Source organism: Nyctereutes procyonoides, unplaced genomic scaffold (genome assembly GCF_905146905.1).
Source record: "Nyctereutes procyonoides isolate TBG_1078 unplaced genomic scaffold, NYPRO_anot_genome, whole genome shotgun sequence".
Taxonomy (NCBI): domain Eukaryota; kingdom Metazoa; phylum Chordata; class Mammalia; order Carnivora; family Canidae; genus Nyctereutes; species Nyctereutes procyonoides.
In genome coordinates, this window is record NW_026575024.1 from 14,419,854 (window position 1) to 14,438,286 (window position 18,433).

The following is an 18,433-nucleotide window of genomic DNA, read 5'->3' on the forward strand; positions in this document are numbered from 1 at the left end:
AGGATGGGTCCTGGGAGGAAGAGCATTCCAGGCAGAGGGAACAGTCCATGCAAAGGCCACAAGGAGAAGTGGAAAGGCAATCAGATTGTCTAGCCCTGTGGACCACAGTCAGGGCTTTGACTTTTTTTTTTTTTTTTTTTAGGGCTTTGACTTTTACGCTGAGAAAGCTGGGAGAGGCTTGTTCAGCAGAGTGACATGATATGACTTAGTTTTAACAGGATCCCATGCTGTTCTATGACGATCAAATGGTGGTGGGATTGGGGCGTGGGGCAAGGACAGAAGCAGAGGAGTATATTGTAATTACCTCGGCGGGAAATGATGGTGGCTTGGAACAAGGTGGGACCAGTAAGGGTACTGAGAAGAGGTCGGCTTTGGGATATATTTTGAGAAGAAGCTGAAAGCATTTGCTAATGGATGGGATGTGGGGTGTGAAAGAGAGACAATTCAGGGATTTTGACCTGGGCAATTAAATAGATGGGATTTCCATTTGCTGAGATGGGAGGATCAGCGGGAGGGGCAGATCTCGGGGACTGAGTGAGGGACATCGGGAGTTTGGTTGCTGTAGTGCTAATGTTGGAAGTACTTATTAGACAGCCAAGTGGAGATCTTACAAAAGGCACTTCAACATACAGGTTCACTGGAGAGAGTATCAGAAGTTGTCAGTAACAAAGACCCACAGACTTTCAGAGCCCAGTGATTACTTAGAAATCAGTTTTGCAATTGGGGTAAACTGAGGCTCAGTGAAGCCGTGACGTGTCCAGGGTCACCTAGCAAGTCAGGGGCACCTCAAGCCCCTGATATCCCCGGTCCAGCAGCCCCTACTCACTGACTCAAACCACAGCCCTGCCTCTCTCTTCATCCCAAATGGACCTGCACATTTCCACATGGAAGAGGCCAGAGAGGTAACACGAGGTGAGGCAGGAGATGAAAGCAGGAGCCACCCCCGAAGGACTTGAGGGAAGCATGGGAGCTGGGAAGGGCTTTGGCAAGGGAGCCATGTGGGCAGACATGGAATTTAGGAAGCTCCCTCTGCTACAGTTTGGAAGATAGGTGGGGACAGGGGACTCCAGAGGGAGGCATCCACCAGGTGCTCATCCATCACTCCACTCCCAACTTCAACTCTGAGCGGTGGGGGGACTGGTGGTAGCATCCCCATTGAACAGATATGAACACTGAGGCTGGGAGGGGAGAAATGGGCCTACTGTCACATAGCAAGTCAGTGCCTGAGCCAGCCAAGGGTTGCCTCCCAGGCTGTTGGGAATGGCAAGAGTGCTTGTGTCACACTTGGGGGGACTGAGGCCAAGAGAAAGGCAAGGACACCTTCAAGATCACCCAGATTGTAGGAAGCAGAGCCAGCCCTGGGTTCATGAGTATCAGCCTGAGGAGCCCCTGCCCTGCCTCCCCTCCCCCTCCCAGCCCACGCACTCTGACATTCTGCTCAGGAAAGAGTCTGGCATTGGATTCAACGCAGACAAGCCAAGGAACCCGGGAGGGGGAAGGAAGAAACAGAAATTAAATTAGTTTATTTCATTTAGGCAACTTTTTGAAGAGGAAGCAAATCTGACACCGGGGTGGTCGTGGAGACTCCAGGCAGCTTTGAAAATCAGACACAATTACTGAGCCTCCTGATCTGGGCTGAGGAGGGCGGGGCTGACAAGCGGCACCAGGGTCTGGGCAGCTTCGAAGATCAGAGGGAGCAGGGACACAGCTTGGGACATGAAAGACAGCACTGCTCGCAAATTAAACCACTCACAGCTTAAAAAGGAAGGGAAGTGTGCCGGGGGCCTCCAATGAGCCGCACTTCTGAGGAGGGGCACACCAGCCAAGCTGAGCCTAATGCAGCAAAGTAGGTCCTGCAGCTGACAGTCAGGAGGTCTGGCTCCCTATATGACCTTGGGGAGGTCCCTGCCTCTCTCTGGGCACCAAGTTCCCTTCTAAGTATTGAGGGGCTTCATTCATGCAACAGATGTTTATTGAGTGCCTACTCTGTGCCAGGCACTGTTCCTGGCATTGGGGATTCTTAGGAAGCCTACGTCCAGAGCAGAGAGAGAGAGAGACAGGAAAGAGATGAACAAGCCAGTATATTAGAGGTCCTGTGGTATATAAATGCTGTGAAACCAAGGGAATTTGGCATTATACTGAGGGAGTGCTATTTTATTTTTTTTTAATTTTTATTTATTTGTGATAGTCACACACAGAGAGAGAGAGACAGAGACATAGGCAGAGGGAGAAGCAGGCTCCATGCACCGGGAGCCCGACGTGGGATTCGATCCCGGGTCTCCAGGATCGCGCCCTGGGCCAAAGGCAGGCGCTAAACCGCTGCACCACCCAGGGATCCCGGGAGTGCTATTTTAAATAGAGGAATCAGGGTGGGCCTTTCTTTATAAAGGAGGACATTGGAACAAAGATCTGAAGGAACCAAGGAGCTATGTGAAACAGTTTTTTCTTTTTTTTTTCTTTTTTTAAGATTTTATTTATTTATTCATGAGAGACTCACAGAGAGAGGCAGAGACATAGACAGAGGGAGAAGCAGGGTCCTCACAAGGAGTCTGATGTGGGACTCGATCCCCAGACCTGTAATAATGCCGAGTCAAAGGCAGATGCTCAACCCCTGAGCCACCCAGGCATCCCTGAAACAGTAGTTTTCATACTGTATTGTGTATCCACATTACTTGGAGGGCTTGTTAAAATACAGACTGATGCCCCTTCTCCCCCAGGGTTTCTGAGTCAATAGGTCTGGCCACTAGAAATATTTGTATTTTTAATAAATTCCAAAGTGACGCTGTTATTGCTGTCTCAGGAACCACACTTGGAGAACCACTAAGCTGAAGGAAGAATGCACAGGCAGAGGAAACAGCAAGTGCAAAGGTCCTGAGGCATAGTGTGTTTGTCATGTTTGAGAATAGCAGGGGGTCAGTATGGGTGGAGAGAAGAGTAAGTGAAGGGAGGAGCATGTCCAATGAGATCAAAGGAGGTACTAGAAACTGGATCCTGTAGGACGCTGTAGCCATTTTAAAGATTTTGGTTGTACTCTGAGATACAGAGTTGATGAGTGATGTGATCCAACTTAAACTTTTAAAGGCTGGCTTCTTGGCCACCATGTCGAAAATGGGCTGTAAGGGACAAGGTTGGAAGTAGGGAGATTAGTGAGGAGGTAGGTTGCGGGCAAAAGGTGATGGGGACTCAGTTCAGCATAGAAGGTGAGAAGATATGGGATTCTGGATGCATGTTGAAGACAGTGCCAACTGGGTTTGTGAGGGATTGGATATGGGGAGTGAGATAGAGATAAGCCAAGGGTAATGATGTGTTTAGCCTGAGCACCTGGACGAATGGAGCTGCTAGGATGCAGAATGCTCTGAGAAGAGCAAGATTAAAGCACAAACTCAAGACTTCACTCTTGAGCATGTTAAGATTGAGATGTCTACTAAAAAATCCAAGTGGAATTGTCATGGGGACAGTTGGGTTTCTGAGTCTGGAGGTCAGGAGCATGATCAGGGTCAGAGATACAATATTGGACGTCATCAGCAGAGAGAAGGAACTTAAAGCCTGAGGCTAGGTGAAATCAACAAGAGTGAGTTTTGGGAGAAAAGGTTTGGACTAGACAATCTCTTAATGTTGGGGACACCAGACCCCTTCCCACAAGTGTCACAACCTGACCAGTGGACAGCAAGATTTCGTAGGGCTTTTGTGCCCAGTTCGACTCCACCTACTTATGAATGCCAGCTATGTATAAGATGGTATGCTTGGCACTGTTGAGGATACAGAAATGAGAAGTTCAATCCAACACACATCTATTAGCCACTACTTTATTCCGGGCACTGCAGGGGATGTAAAGATAAGTAATTGAATTAAATCCACAAATGTTTATTAGCACCCATTATGTACAAGGCCTCCAGTGTACTTGGCTCTGTAGGGGTTGCAAAGATGAGTCACCTAACTTAGCAAACATTTATTAGCACCTACTTTATCTATGTATATAGCCCCAAGGGGATAGAAATATAAGCAGTTGCTTTCAATTCAATAAACATTAGTGCCTACTGTGTACATGACACTTTGTATGTGGGGATGCAAAGATGAGCAAGACCCTTGCCTGACCTCAGAGTGGTGGCCGATCAGTTTCATCTCTGGGGTCACTTGATCTCTGATCAATTGATAGTGACTGTAGGGTTGGTTGAGACAGTCTGAGGCCCCATAAGCTCAGGAGAAAGCACCACAAACGATTAGTGATGTCTGCTGTGAGCAAAGGCAGGAGAATGGGGCAGTTTGGGGCATAGGATTGGCATTGTTGGACCATGGGATTGGGGTTCAACAAAATGTGGACATGGGCAGGAGCTCTACCAGAGCTGGGTTCCCATGTATTCTAGTTCCTTAGTGAGCAGCATCTTTAATAGATGGAAAGGCTGTTTTGTAGTACAGGCCGCACTTCTTGGGACATTTACTAAATAACAGCTGTCAGCCAACACTGCTTTCACGGATCTATTTCCCTTTATTCTCAACAATCCTGGGAAATAAACAGGGCAGGTATTACTGTCTTCATTTAACCAATGAGGAAATAAATGCAGAGAGATAAAGTAACTTGCCTGAGTTTCCAGAGTAAGAGCTAGAGCCAGAACTGGACCCAGAACCTGGAAGTAGAATCCAAGCCACTTGCTTCGGCTCTAGTGGGAAACAGCCATGCCCAGGGACTTTACAGCTTGCAAAGCACTTTCACATCCCTGATCTCATTTCATCCCCACCAGGAGCTCTCGGGCCAAGCGTTAACATGCCCATTTTATAGCTGAAGAAATTGAGGCTCACAAGGGGAAGGAAATAAGATTGGAAGAGCACACTATCTGATTGCTGAGTCCAGTGCTTGGCGGGGGACAGTGGCAGGGAGGAAAGGAGGAAGGCAGGAGGCAGTGTGTTCCCCAAGGGCCTCATTTGGGGAGGGCAGCAACAAGCTGGGAGCCTCTGATTGTCCTATCTGCAGCCAGAGAGAGTGTGGCTCAGCAGCCCTCAGGCCCAAGCCAGGAATCAATCGCTGGCCTCTGCAGAGACAACTTCTAAAGATGTTTTTAATTAAAGTCCAGGAAGATCTATATGTGCAATATCTCCTTGCCTAGCAACGGCACTGGCTCTCACCATCCAGGATTGGGGGGAACAGGACCGGAGATTTCTGGTGGGGAGAGGTGATGAGGAGGAGCAGAGGCCCTGGCCCTCAGGAGTCATCCCCATGGCCCTGGGAACCTGGACAGCAAAGAGCGTATCCGTGCCTTTCTTTGTCGTTTCTATCAACAAATTATTCAACAAACATGAGCACCTACTCTATGCTGGGCCCTGCGTCTACACGGCAGTGAGTACAAAGGTGACAAAGCCACCATCCTGCCCTCAAGGGTCCAGCACACAGTGAGTGCTTCATTTGTGTTGGGTGACTGAATGGAACTGAATTATTATTAAAAAAATGTTTGCTTTCTACAACAAGCAGAAGGATGCTATTGCAGATACTTACAATGTTGCTGTCCCAAACAAACAGGATGACCAGACTACTTACTAGAGGGTCCCACTTAAATGCGTAAAGGACAGAAGAGCATAAATTTCTCAAATTGGGATGGTAGGAAAGCCCTCTCTTGGGGGAGGGGGGTACAGATTAGATACCCACATGCATTCATGGGTGAGTCCATGCCTGGAATCTATGAGGCGAAAGAGAGGGGACAGTGTCCCAGAGGTCACTGGAGGCTCTGGAGAAGCGTGTTTGCAACATAGGGCACCCTCATCCCATTGAACCAAAATTGTTTCTTCTCCTTTTCCCCCCTCCCACTCTCTCCCACTCTCCTCTTGCTTAATATGTATCTCTGCCTGTCTCTGTTTCTATAGAAGTCTACTTTCTGACTTTATCTGTGCATTTCTGCCTTTTTCTGTCACATTCTGTGTTCCATTTTCTCCCTGTCTCTATGTATCTCTGCCTCTCTGATGCTCATCTCTCTGTCTCTGTCCTGATTTCTTCCCGAAGTTCTGGGTATCTGTTATCCCACTTTCTCCCTGCTCATCTCTCTGAGTCTCTGTCCCTCTGCCCCTTGTCTCTCTGTCTCTGACCCACTTTCTAGCTTCATCTCCCTGTGCCATCTTCTCTGTCACTTATCTCTGGGCCTGCCTCCTACCCCTCTCCCCCACCTTTTCCTCCCCTGCTGGCACATTCCTGCCGCTCCTGCATATCATTAGGCTGCCCTGGCCGGGCAGCCGGAAGCTGTGAAGGCCAGCCCCGTGGGCCAGCATTATAAGTGATGATCAAAGAGGAAGTTGGGAGGGAGAGTTTGAGAAGGGGTTTGTTTCCCCATGTTATCTGAACGTTCCCAGGGATTCGACAAGTGGTTTTTAATTTTTAATAGAAAGCATTCCGTGCAGTTCTGGCAGCAGCAGGGGGTGGGACTCATTTTTTATAAATGTTTGAGAAGCTAAATGTGAGCTGAGGGTTTCCCCAAGCCCAGCAGGGCAGCAAAGGGAGGTAGGGAAGAGGCAGGATGGTAATAATTACAAACATCTTCATAATAATGACACTTGGTCACCTCTTCGTTTGTTCGTTAGTTCTTTTGTGGGAAGACTCTGTTCTTTTCCAAACTGCTTCATCTCTTTCATCTCATTAAAGGGCCTCACTCCTCCAGGGAGGCAAGGAGGATGACGTGTTATCTCCATTTTACAGAAGGGGAACTGAGGCCCAGTCAGGTCCATTTTCCCACAGCCAAAACAGCCCAGGAGAGGGCTGGGATGACTTCAATCCTGGAACTCCCTCCATGCAGCACCACCTCCCCCCTGAGTCAATGGGAGCTCCCCCTGGGGGCTCTAGAGCCCAAGTCTGGGCTGCCTTTGGACCTCACAGATAACAAAGATAAGAGACAAGAAAGGAAAGAATTCTGGCTTGGGGGCCAGGCCATGGGCTCCATTTCTGGCTCCATGGCAAAACATGTCAGAGCCACCCAGATAAACCAGAGATGGGGGGTGGCCATGCCCCCTCCCTCCTGATACTAGTGCCCAGGCATCTCCTACTCCAGGCCAAGCACACAGTCCCAGAGACCTTCTGCCTATTAAGCGCTGCCTTCACAGCTTCCAGCTGCCCGACTAGGGCAGCCTAATGATATGCAGGAGAGGCAGGAATGTGCCAGCAGGGGAGGAGGAGGTGGGGGAGAAGGGTAGGAGGCAGGCCCAGAGATAAGTGACAGAGAAGATGGCACAGGGAGATGATGCTAGAAAGTGGGTCAGAGACAGAGAGACAAGGGGCAGATGGACAGAGACTCAGAGAGATGAACAGGGAGAAAAGTCAGAGACAAGAGAGGAATAAACTCCTGAAAGCTGCTACATATCCAGCTTTATCAGCCAAATAAATCCATCATTTCTAGTCCTCAGAGCATCTCTGGGAGGCAGAGGGGCCCCCTCTAGACCAAAGGTGAGGAAAGAGGTCAATAGGGAGAAAGACTTGACCAAGGGCACAGAGTGAAGAAGTGGTGGAATTTGAACCCAAGACTCTCTGATGCCAAAGCCCACCTCATCTCATCTCCTTGCAGGAGAGTCTGATGTCTCATGCTGATTTTGCCTGGCAGGAGCTTTGCTGACTTGGTGGCATGTGTTGTCCTTGCTTCTTCCTTCCTGGTGTCAGTCTTAGTATAGGCACAGTGAATCCAGGAGGGTGACATGATGGCCCCACAGACCTGGGTTTCAATCTTTCCCTACCACTTACTAATGATAGAATCTGGGGGAAGTCACTGAGCCTCTGCCTCTGCTCAATGACTCAGTTTCCTCATCAGTTCAATGAGGGGTTTGGTCTAGAACATCAGTTCTTAGCTTGAGATGCACTTTAGAATCACTGTGGGAGCTTTTAAAAATACCCCTGCCTGTGTTCCATCCCAGGAGAGTCCTAGAGAATTGGTCTGGGGTGGGGCTCAGCATCAGTTTTATTTTAAAGCTCCTAAGAGATTCTAATGTGCAGCCAGGGTAAGAAACACTGGTTTCTGTGCTCTCCAAGGACCAACCTTTCCACATCTAACATTCCATGTGGAGCTCTGCTCTGAGATCTTGTTTATCCAAGAATCATTTAGGCAACGTTTCCTATGCCAGCCTGGCTAGAGGCCCTTAACCCCTTGTAGATGAAGAGTTGGCTGACAGCACCACGGACAGCGGCCAGTTCATCCTAGCTAATCCCAACCCTGCTTCTAGAAGTCTGAGCTTGACCAGCTGTGGGCAGGGAGAATCCTGAATGCAGTTCCTTGCCACTCCCCTCCTCGTCCTTCCCTCTCCTTTCTCGACTCTTCCCTCTCTTACTTGCCTGCCTCCTACTCCTACTGACCTCCCTCCTCCTACTTTATAAGGCCAGGCACGTATGGGGTTTGACATCAGATCATCCTGGGTTTGAATCCTGCCATTCCTGCTTCCTTGCCAAGTGAACTCAGTTTTGAACATGGAAAACTATTTGAGTTCTCACAGTGATCCTGAGAGTTTGGCAGTAATATTACCTTCATTTCACAAGTGAGGAGACTGAAGCACAAAGGGCTTCCTTACTTAACTCCACTCAGCCTCATTTCTTCATCTGTAAAGAGGAAATCTTAATAGAGCTTACTTCAAGCCTATTTTATAAATTCCACGAGGTAACATACATAAAGTGCTTCTCATAGGATCTAGCACAAAGGAGTTATTCAGTAAACATAATCTATCATGACCATTGAATAATGATATGTGATAATGGGTTTCATCATTATTTATTCACATTTTTCACCCTTCACCATGCATAGCAGTTTCCTCATCTGTAAAATGGGAATGATGCAGGATTGTACTGTGTTGGTCCGTATCAGCTCACAATAGGCAGATCTTGATTTTCTGTTTTGTGAGCCACTTGGTATCACATTGGTAGCTTGAAATTGGCCATGGTGAGAGTCTCCACACCATGGAAATCAACAAACACTACAAGGCAAGGCATTCCTCCCCGCCCATCTAGCCTTTGGAGCTGATGGTTACACATGTACCAGTACACCACTGCATCTACATCATGGAGTTGCTCTGAGAACTAAAGGTGGGAGTGGATGTGATAGTCATTATAAAAATACAAGCTGCTGAATGGAGGGGGGATGACCCCGAGGTGATTCCGTAGCAGCCACAAGCCCAGAACCCTTTTATCTGCCCATTCTGGGGAGCTGCTGACTTGTGAAGAAGGTAGGAGGGGGTCTGGAGCCTGGGGAGCCAGTGGTGAATCACTGACCCTTCACCATCCCCACGTGTAGGCATTAACTGTAATGGCTGCAATAAAGAATCCTGGATTGGGGAAATGATTCCATCATCCCCGCAGGAGTCCCTGGGATGCAGCCAGGGAGAAAGAAGGGGGGCAGCCATGTCCCTGGGGAGTCACTCAGCCCGACATTGTGCCTTGCCCAAGGGGTGGGGGGAACAAGCAGAGGGGAGTGACAGGGAGACCCTCTCTCATAACAGTTACAACAACCACTATTTATTGAGCACCCACCACGAGCCTGATGCTTTATATATCTTCTCCCTTTTCAGCATGTCTGTGAGGGAGGCATGATTGTTCTATTGTATAGGGGCATGCCGTGCCTCCCAAGACAACAACAACCTGCATTTATTGAGTTCTTAGCTTGGGCTAGGCACTGTCCTCGGTGCTGAACAAGGAAGTCTATTTGAATTCTCAAAACAATCCCAGGAGTTTGGTAGTTACCATTATCTTCATTTCGCAAATAAGAAAATTGAGGCACAAGGAGGCTTGTGACATGTTCAAGGTAAAACTGCTAGTAGGTGGCAGAGTCATCCCTGATTGTGATTCAGTACACGGGGCCACTCTGCCTGTGCTGTCACCCAGCAGGGTTTGAGCTCAGAGTCCTGGGTTCAAATTCTACCACTTCCTCTCTCTGTGCTCTTGGTCAAGTCTTCTTACCTGTTTGACCTGTTTCCTTGCCTGTAACTTAGAGGGGCCCACTCTGCCTCTTGGAAATACAATGAGGATTAGAGATGATGGGTTTGAGTGCTTGGTGAAGCTGGGCATGTAGTGGGTGCTCAAAAGGAGTTTCTTTCTTTCTCCTCTCTCTGTATAATAGGAGGCACCTGGGGTTATGTCCTTGGCCATAAGTAGGAGACCCTAGGCACCATGCATCAAGAGGGAGGGGGCATGCTCAAATCCCTTCTTTTGATTCTATGGGCAACCCTGACATGGTTGACGTGGAGCAGGAGCTGCCAAAGAGAGGCGCATTGCAGGGCCAGTTTAGGAGGCTCAGGCTGGGAGGGGGGGTATAGAGAGGGAAATGAGAAATGCAAAAGAGTGAAAAATAAATACATGTGTCTGTCTGGAATGATCAAGGGCCCCAGGCTGGAGGCGGGAGAGGCGGGCGGCAGGCTGGGCTTAGCAGAATTGCTGCAGTAGCACTTCTAGAGCCTCACTCATTAGCCAAGCTGTGAATGGGCCTTCCCTCCCAGCATGCCTCTCTCCTGGCCCAGAGATCCAACCCAGCCCCAGGAGGACCCCACCCAGAACCTCAGTGGGTCCCGGCCCCATCCCCTCACCAGCAGGGCACTCAAAAGAAGGCATCTATCTCCTTGAAGTGATGTCTGAGTCTCATCCCCTTAGGTCATATCCTGAGCCCTAACTGATTCCCTCTTGGGTCTTATACCTCACCCACTCCTTTCTGGAAAGGTTCAGATGGACCAGAAGGCTTTGCCTAGTTCTCCACCCAATCCCTCCCCCACCCCACCCTCACCCCCATCCTGTCCAGCCTCACGTCCCAAGCCCTGATTTCGTCAAATTGAACATGATGTCAAATTAGAGGCATCTCTGGGACAGGCAGAGAGAAGCTCCCAGTTTAATGAGGCAGCGTCGAAAATCAATAACTTAATTGCCGCTGTTTGATGGACTTTTATCCAATTTATACTCTCCCCAGCAGCCTACGTGCAGAGCGTGCGGAGCATGTGGAGAAGTGTGTGTGTGTGTGTGTGTGTCTGTGTGTCTGTGTGTGTGCATGTGTGTCTGGGGGTGCGGGACTGTCTGGACACCCAGGGGAAGAGCAAGGAGGGCGCCAGGGCCCACAGCCAACTATTTCCCAAAAGGAAAGCTGGTCCAGCCATCCTCTGGCCCCAGATCCAAAAGACACTGCCTCAGTGAACTTGGTTATCTTTCTGGGCTGCCCAGTCCCCATCCTGTTGGTGAGGAGGGTAAGGAGGGAGGGAAGAAAAACAGAATTCCCTTGAGGAATCAGGAGGGGTTGGGGGTGGGGTAGAAGGACCCCTACTTTGGGAGTCAGGTGACTGGTTTCCAGTCCTGGCTCTAAGTTTGAAAGTAATGACCTTAACTGATGAAGATGACCATTGGCATTGCCCACTGAGGTTGAGCCCCATCTGCACTGAGAATTTAAAGTGCGTTCCCTCAACCTCAAGGATCAAGGACTGGGATTATTCCCTATTTGCTGAAGAGGAAACAGATTCAGAGAGGCTGCCTTCCCTTGCCAGAGTCCTGCAGCTAGGAGCCACCAAAGGGAGATCTGAACCCAGGTCTGACTCTAGTGGTCACGCTTGTACCACAGGAAGGCCCCAGATCAGGAAGCGGGTTGGGAGTCGATGTGAGGATGGGGACTGTGAGGGGACTAGCTTCCGGGACCTCCAGCTTGGATCTCCTCCCCCTGCTTCCCTGGGGGGGGGGGTGGGGAGGACAAGCACAGCAGCCCCAGGTGACTCCCCGTCTCGCTTGGTCCCCCGGGCCCAGGCACGTCGGTGATGCAGGTGATGGCCTCGGATGCGGATGACCCCACGTACGGCAGCAGCGCTCGGCTGGTGTACAGCGTGCTGGATGGCGAGCACCACTTCACCGTGGACCCCAAGACCGGTGAGGGGCGGGGCGGGGCGGGGCCGGGGGGCGCGGAGGGGCGGGGCCAGAGGATGGACTGAGGTCCGCTCTCAGCCTTCTGACTGGACAGCGCGGAGGCATCTAGCCTGTTGCAGGGTTGCAGGGAGGGAGGGGCGGCCAGGCAGAAAGAGGGAAGGGCTGAGGAACAGAAAAGGATGGGGCGTGGGGAGGGGGGCACTTGCAAGACTCGCAGAGAAACGAAGAGGCAGGATGCCTCCGCCATGGGTGCCCTGAAAGGACTTCCGAGGTCGCAGCTAAGCGGCCCTCTTGTCCTTGGAGCTAAATTGAGGCAAGTGTGTCTGGAGCCCTTTGAGGTCGGCCGTAAGTGTCGTTTGGAGGGTCAGGTGGTGAAGGGCACCTTTCAGCAGTTGTGAAAGCTCGGCTCAAAGGGCAGTTGTCAAGGATCTGATGGAAAGACAGAGACAGAGACCATTAGGGAAGGATGGCTTCTTGGCTTCTTCCCCTCCCCCAACGCCATCAAACACAGTCCCTATTTCACTTTCTCTGAACTTAGAACCTGATTATGTCTCTGAGGGGCCCTGCCCGAGCGGCAGGGAGGGCAGAGCAGGAGACTGAGGCTCAGAGAAGTGAAGTGCTTCACTGAGGTTGCGCAGCTGGGCGCAGCTGCTGATGCCAAGGGCGGTGTTCTCCCCCTCCCCGCGATGGGAGGGACGGGGCAGGAGTGAAGGGGAGAGGGGAGACCGCACACCACAGGATGTTTATCAGATGCTATCACGGGGCTCACAGTCCTGTGAGGGTTGGGGCGAAGGGAAGATGCATGGGCGGTTAGGATGCAACGTTCTGGGAGGCGGAAGCAGCTGATCTCCAAAGGATGAGAAGGTGTTGGCCAGACTGGGATTCAGAGACGGGCACTCCAGGCAGAGGGCATGGTGCAGGCAAAACTAGGAGGGAAAGAACTGCCTGAGGCATGAGGGGAATTGTAAGCAGCTCAGGACTGGGGAAGCAGGCGGGCTCAGATGTGATGTGGACTGGCTGGCAGGGGTCCTACTGGGCCTAGTAGAAGCGAGCCTTAAGACCTTGGATTTTTATTGAAAGGGTAAGGGTGTGTGTGTGTGTGTGTGTGTGTGTGTGTGTGTGATGGATCTAGGTTTTGGGTTTTCATTTGTGTGTTTGTTTTTGGGGGGTGGGGAGTTAAGGATTCCAGGCTATGAGCAAGGTTACAATTGTATTATTGTACACATAATATCTTTGTCATTTTTTTCTCCTTGCAAAAGTAATACATTTTAGGAAACACTCTAACATTAAAGAAATGTGAAGGAAGGAAGGAAGGAAGGAAGGAAGGAAGGAAGGAAGGAAGGAAGGAAGGAAAGAAAGAAAGAAGAAAGAAAGAAAGAAAGAAAGAAAGAAAGAAAGAAAGAAAGAAAGAAAGAAAGAAAGATGCTTCCCACCCTCATCCCCTAATTGCAGCCTCACAGGTAGCCACTTGATGTATATATCCTATGAGACCTTGGACTCATTCACTTAAAAAAAAATATTGTTTTTTTAATAGATAACACATTTCAAGATTCAAAATTTTAAAAGTAGTCAAAATAGACATTTAGTGGAAATTCTTCACCCCTTCCAGTCCCCCAGCCACCCGGTCTGGGTCCCCAAGGCAACCAATGTAATTTTCTTGGGTATCTTTCCAGAGCTATTCTATGCATGTACAAGAAAATAGGTACATGTATTTGTTTTATTTTTTTTTTACAGAAATGGTAGCTATAAACACACACTATACACACTGCTTGCCTTTTTCACTTAACAATACATCTTGAAGATTATTCTATATCAGTACATAAAGAGCTTCCTCATTCTTTTATTTAACAGCTGTTGTGGATACACTAAAATTTATTTCACCAGTCCCCTATTGATGGACACTTACGCTGTTTCCAATCTTTTGCTACAACGAACAATGCTACAGTGAATAACCTCATACATATATCATTTTGTGCTTGTGTGAGTGTATCTGCAGGATAATTTTCGGGAAGTAGAAAAGCTGGGTCAAAGACCACATGCATTTGGAATCCGGATAGATAATGCCGAAATGTACCAGATTATACTCCCGAGAGCCACATAGGAAGGCGCCTGTTTCCCCTCCTCCTTACCAGCACTCTGGGTTCATTGATGACTTTTAGGCAGGGAAGTGACATGCTCAGGTTTTCATTTTAACAAGATCCCTCAGGCTGCTCTCTCTAGCATGGCTCAGAGGCAGGAATTGAATTCAGGGAGATTCCGTAGCTTGGGATGCCCAGTAGAGAGCCCCAAAGGACAAACACCAAGGCCTGCGCCTTTTCTTGGCCCCCCACCCAGACTCCTTAACCTGATCCATCTAGTTAGGGAGCCAGAGATGACACAGGATTGATGGTGAAGATTAATAGAGATGCCGAGGAGGGAGAAGGAGGGATGACAGTGAGATCCTGCCAAGGGCAAACCTTGGGCACCTGGATGGATGTAGGGGAGTAGATTGAGGAAGGAATCTGGGGATTCCCAGCTTTGGGGCCTGGGATGGGAAGGGGCACCGTGTACAGAAACAGAAGGAGGAATATGGATTAGAAAAAGTAAGAGCAGAAGAATTAGTGAATGTGCCCTGGGATCTGATGCAGAGCTAATTAATTCCATTTTTAACCATAGTGGCTTTAAGAGGAGAGAGGAGAAGAAAGAAACATCTAGAACATCTAGTAGGCCATCTGAAATATGGGCCCAGAGCTCCCTGAATAGCTGGGGCTCTTTAAGCTTTGGTTTCCCATGTGTACAAGAAGGATAGTAATTCCCATCTCACATGATTGTTGTGAAGATCCAATGGGAGAGTCCCTTCCTTCACTCAACAATTCTTTAGTGAGTGCCTGCTATGTGCCTGGCTCTGTTCTAGGCTCTAAGCATATGGCAGGAGGCAAATCCAAGGCCCTACCCTCATGGAGCTTTAATTCAAGTAGGGAATATGGAAAATAAGCATATGCATTTATAGCATAATGAGTGCTAGGAAGACACAGAAAGCAGGGTGAGGGGATAGATTTAGGTGAAGGAATCAGGGCAGGCCTTTCTGGGGAGGCGACCTTGGGCAGAGATGTGGATGAAGGAAGGGTATGAGTCCCTTGGTCGGTATCTAGGAAGGAATGTGCAGGCCAAGGGAAGAGCAAGCATATGGAGTGCTCAGCACAATACCTGGTACCTACTGGTAAACCAAGGGGCTGCTCTCACTACCAAAGCCTTCATTCATTCAGCCTGAGGAGGGGGCCCTTAGAGTCAATCCTCTTTCAGAAAGGGAGAAAGAGAAATAAGGGAGGGGTCAGGACTGAGTCTGGGAGGTGGTGGGGGTAAGCAGATGGAGGACCAGATTCCAAGAAAGTGAGGAGGATGGCTAGGTTCTAAGAAAGAGCATCCCCCGCTGCAGAGAATCAGGAAGAGGGTGGCAAGTGGGAGGCCTTGGAGAGCCCAGGAGGGCGGGAACGGTTCCCAAGAGGCCAGTGAGTGGGCACCGGGCGAGGCAGGAGAAGCGCAAATCAAGTCATTGTCCTAGGGTCTTCCACGTTCTTAGTCCTAGAAGGTCTTGTCCGACATTTCCCAGGAAGGACCAGATTTTTTCCTCCCCTTGCCTTCAGCCCCACTGCAGGAGCCGCCCTGGTGCCATTCCCAGCCCCAGCTCCATTTCCCCAGCCAGGAATATTCCGCTGATGCAGGTCTATATTTAGCAGCTGCTGCGAGGTACAGTCTGTTCTTGCTGTGCAGATAGCAGGGAGCAGAGCCGGAACGGGCCCTGAGAGGAAGGTGTGAGGGAAAGGAGGAGGCGGGGCGCCATGAGGCCGAGTGCCAGAGGAGGAATTAACTTGTGTGTTTTAAAGGCCAGGCCTGCCAGCAAGCCCCCCACAGGGGCGACAGGGTTGGCATTTGCGGGCTAATGAGGCATCATTTGGGCTCCAGGGCCCCTTCTGCAGAATTTGGAGGGGACAGCGGGAGGTGGCGAGGACAACAGCTGAAACTAGGGTGATGGGCGAGGATGGGGCTGCAGGGAGCCGTGGCCAGGTTCTAATTTCCAGCCCCTGCCCACCCCCACCCCCAGAAGAATAGAAAGATTTTCTCAGAGGCTCCAAGTTATCTGCTGAAAATTCTCAACTGGACCAGAGATGTCTATTTTCCTGGGATGAATGAAACAAATCTTTACCGAGCACCTTCGAAGTGCCAGATCCTGGGGTCAGGATGATACACTAGATCTGGTTTCTGCCCCACAGGACTTTTGTTCTAACAGAGAAGCCAGAAACAAATAGACAATGACACCCTGCCTGTGAGAGGAGAGACAGAGGGTCTGTGGCAGTAGGTCAGACAGTCCAAATGTTTATTGAACGCCTACTATGTTCCAGACTCTAAGATGATGAACAAAGTCAGTATGAATCTCTGCCCTCACGGAGCTTATTAGTCAGGTACCCAATCCAGGTCTTGGGATGGGGGGGGGATCATCATGGCATCCCCAGAATGTGAGACCTGCCACTGGAAACTTTGTCTCTTTTAATTCTCTTAAAAGCTTTCCAACTGGGTAGCCCCATTTTATAGAATAGGAAACTGAGTCTCAGAGGCACTCAAGAACTTGCCCGAGGTCAGATACCATATAAGTGGTGGAAAGTAGACTTGAACCAGTCTGACCCCAAAGCCCCTCCTTTCTGCACGGCCTCATATCTGACTCTGTGACCCCTACACATAGTATGTCCTCAGTAAACATCTAACAAATGAGTGAATGAAGGGATCTGCAGAGCCAGAGGTTTCAAGAACAACTGCATGGACTGATTGGCGAATTTTACCCCAGAACGGGAGCAAAGCACCAGCCCCCAGGGTGCTCCTCCCAGCGTGGGGAGGTGGAGTAGGGAGCAGAATGTAGCAGGTAAGGAAATATACCATCAGTTCCTCCCACCTCTCTAGGTAAAGGGACTTTGCCACTGTTCCTGTTAAAAGGTGAAGTCTTGAGGAGTGCCTGGCTGGCTGAGTTGGTAGAGCTTGGGACTCTTGCTCTCAAGGTCATGAGTTCAAGCCTTACGTTGGGCATGGAGCCTACTTTAAAAAAGGTAGAGAGAAAAAGAGAGTGGGAGAGAGGTGTGGAATCTTGAATCTGCCAAGTTCCAGATTAGGCCTTAAGAGACCTTGTAGCCTTCACACTTCTCTCCCAGGACCACCATCTAAGGAAACTAGCCCAGCCTGCTGAAGACACGAGAAGCTCCAGCTGACAGCCAGGACCACCTGCCAGACATATGCGTGAGGCCACGTTGGGCCTTCTGGCCAGCTGAGCCTCTCGTGAAATGTGGCTGCATAAGTGAGTCCGGGAGAGGAACAGGCCGGAGAACATGATTTCTCCATCAATTATCTACTGCTGCATGACAAACTGCCCCCAAACATGGTGACTTAAAACAGCAACAGTTTATTATTTGTCATAATTCTGTGGCTTAGCTTCAGTTCTTTTCAGTTCTTTTGCTGGGATCATTCGTGTGGCAGCAGTCAGCTGGCAGATCAGCTAGGACAGCTGGCGTGGCTGGGCCCCCTCCCTCTGGGTGGCCTTTCATCTTGGGGCTTTTTCTCAGCACGGGGGTCTTGGAGTTCCAGGAGGACAGGCCCCAGAACACAGGGGCTTATCAAGCGTCTGCTTTTGTCATGCTTGCTGTTGTCCCATGGGCCAAAGCAAGTTGTATGACCGAGGCCAGAGCCAGTGTGAGAGGGGGTGACCCGAGTGTGCCTATCAGCAGGTGTGCTTTATTGGGAGCTGTCATCATCCCAGCCTATCCCTAGGTGTCATCCCAGGGCCAGGGCCAGGGGCAGCATGGCATCTGGGTACCCACCTCCTAGCCTCCCAGGGATGGCATCTGACCATCTACTAGGCTTCCTGACCAGTTGCCAAATGGAAAGACTTTAGTGTCCCTGCTTCCTCCAGAGCTAGAAGTGGCAGGGACAACAAGGAGGCAGCCACATGAGCATGGCTCCTCAGCCAGAGTCCCACTCCAAGCCCCACTCATGAGTGCTTGGTACACAAGCTCACAGGTGCAGTCACCCCAATCCCAGTACCACCTCTGCATTCTGTGCAGTCCTGGATGCCAAGTGCATGCACATGGCTTAGCACGCAGTAAGGCTCCGCTGGTTGGCTCCCCCTCTGCCTTTCCGACTGCTTCACTCAGGGAGCCCCTGTCTCTGGCCTGGTGGCCACTCCACCGTCGGTCTGTTTGTCTGCCCTCTCCTTTCCTCCCTCTACCATCTTCTTCCCCCTTTCCCATCCCCTGTCCCTTGGGTGTCCCTGCAGATGGTGAGAAGGGCCTTTTGCTTTGTCTCTGGTATTCTCTGTCTTCCTTTCTCACCTCCGTTCTTTCTTTTCCCTCTTGTTCTGTCTCTGCCTCTCTGGCTCTCTGTTCTCTCTCCCTGGCCCCTTCTGAGTGTGCATTTCCCTCTGGCTTGGCCACTCCCCTCTCTGGCTCTCTGTTCCCTCTCCTCTCCCTTCTCTGTCCCCAGGGCCTGTCTCTCTGGTCTCTCCCCTCCTGCTTCTCTTTATCTCTCTTGTCCCTGGCCTCCATTTCTTCGGTCTTCCCTGCTGGCCAGGGCTGCAAA

At 50.2% G+C, this 18,433-nt stretch overlaps 1 protein-coding gene across 1 annotated transcript in view; it reads left to right on the top strand.

Moving 5' to 3' along the window:
* Nucleotides 1-18,433, top strand: part of CDH22 (cadherin 22) — a 67,606-nt gene that overhangs the window by 10,496 nt on the left and 38,677 nt on the right. The window contains 1 exon segment of the mRNA XM_055303459.1: nt 11,720-11,839. Within this exon segment, the coding sequence (XP_055159434.1) occupies nt 11,720-11,839 (120 nt within the window).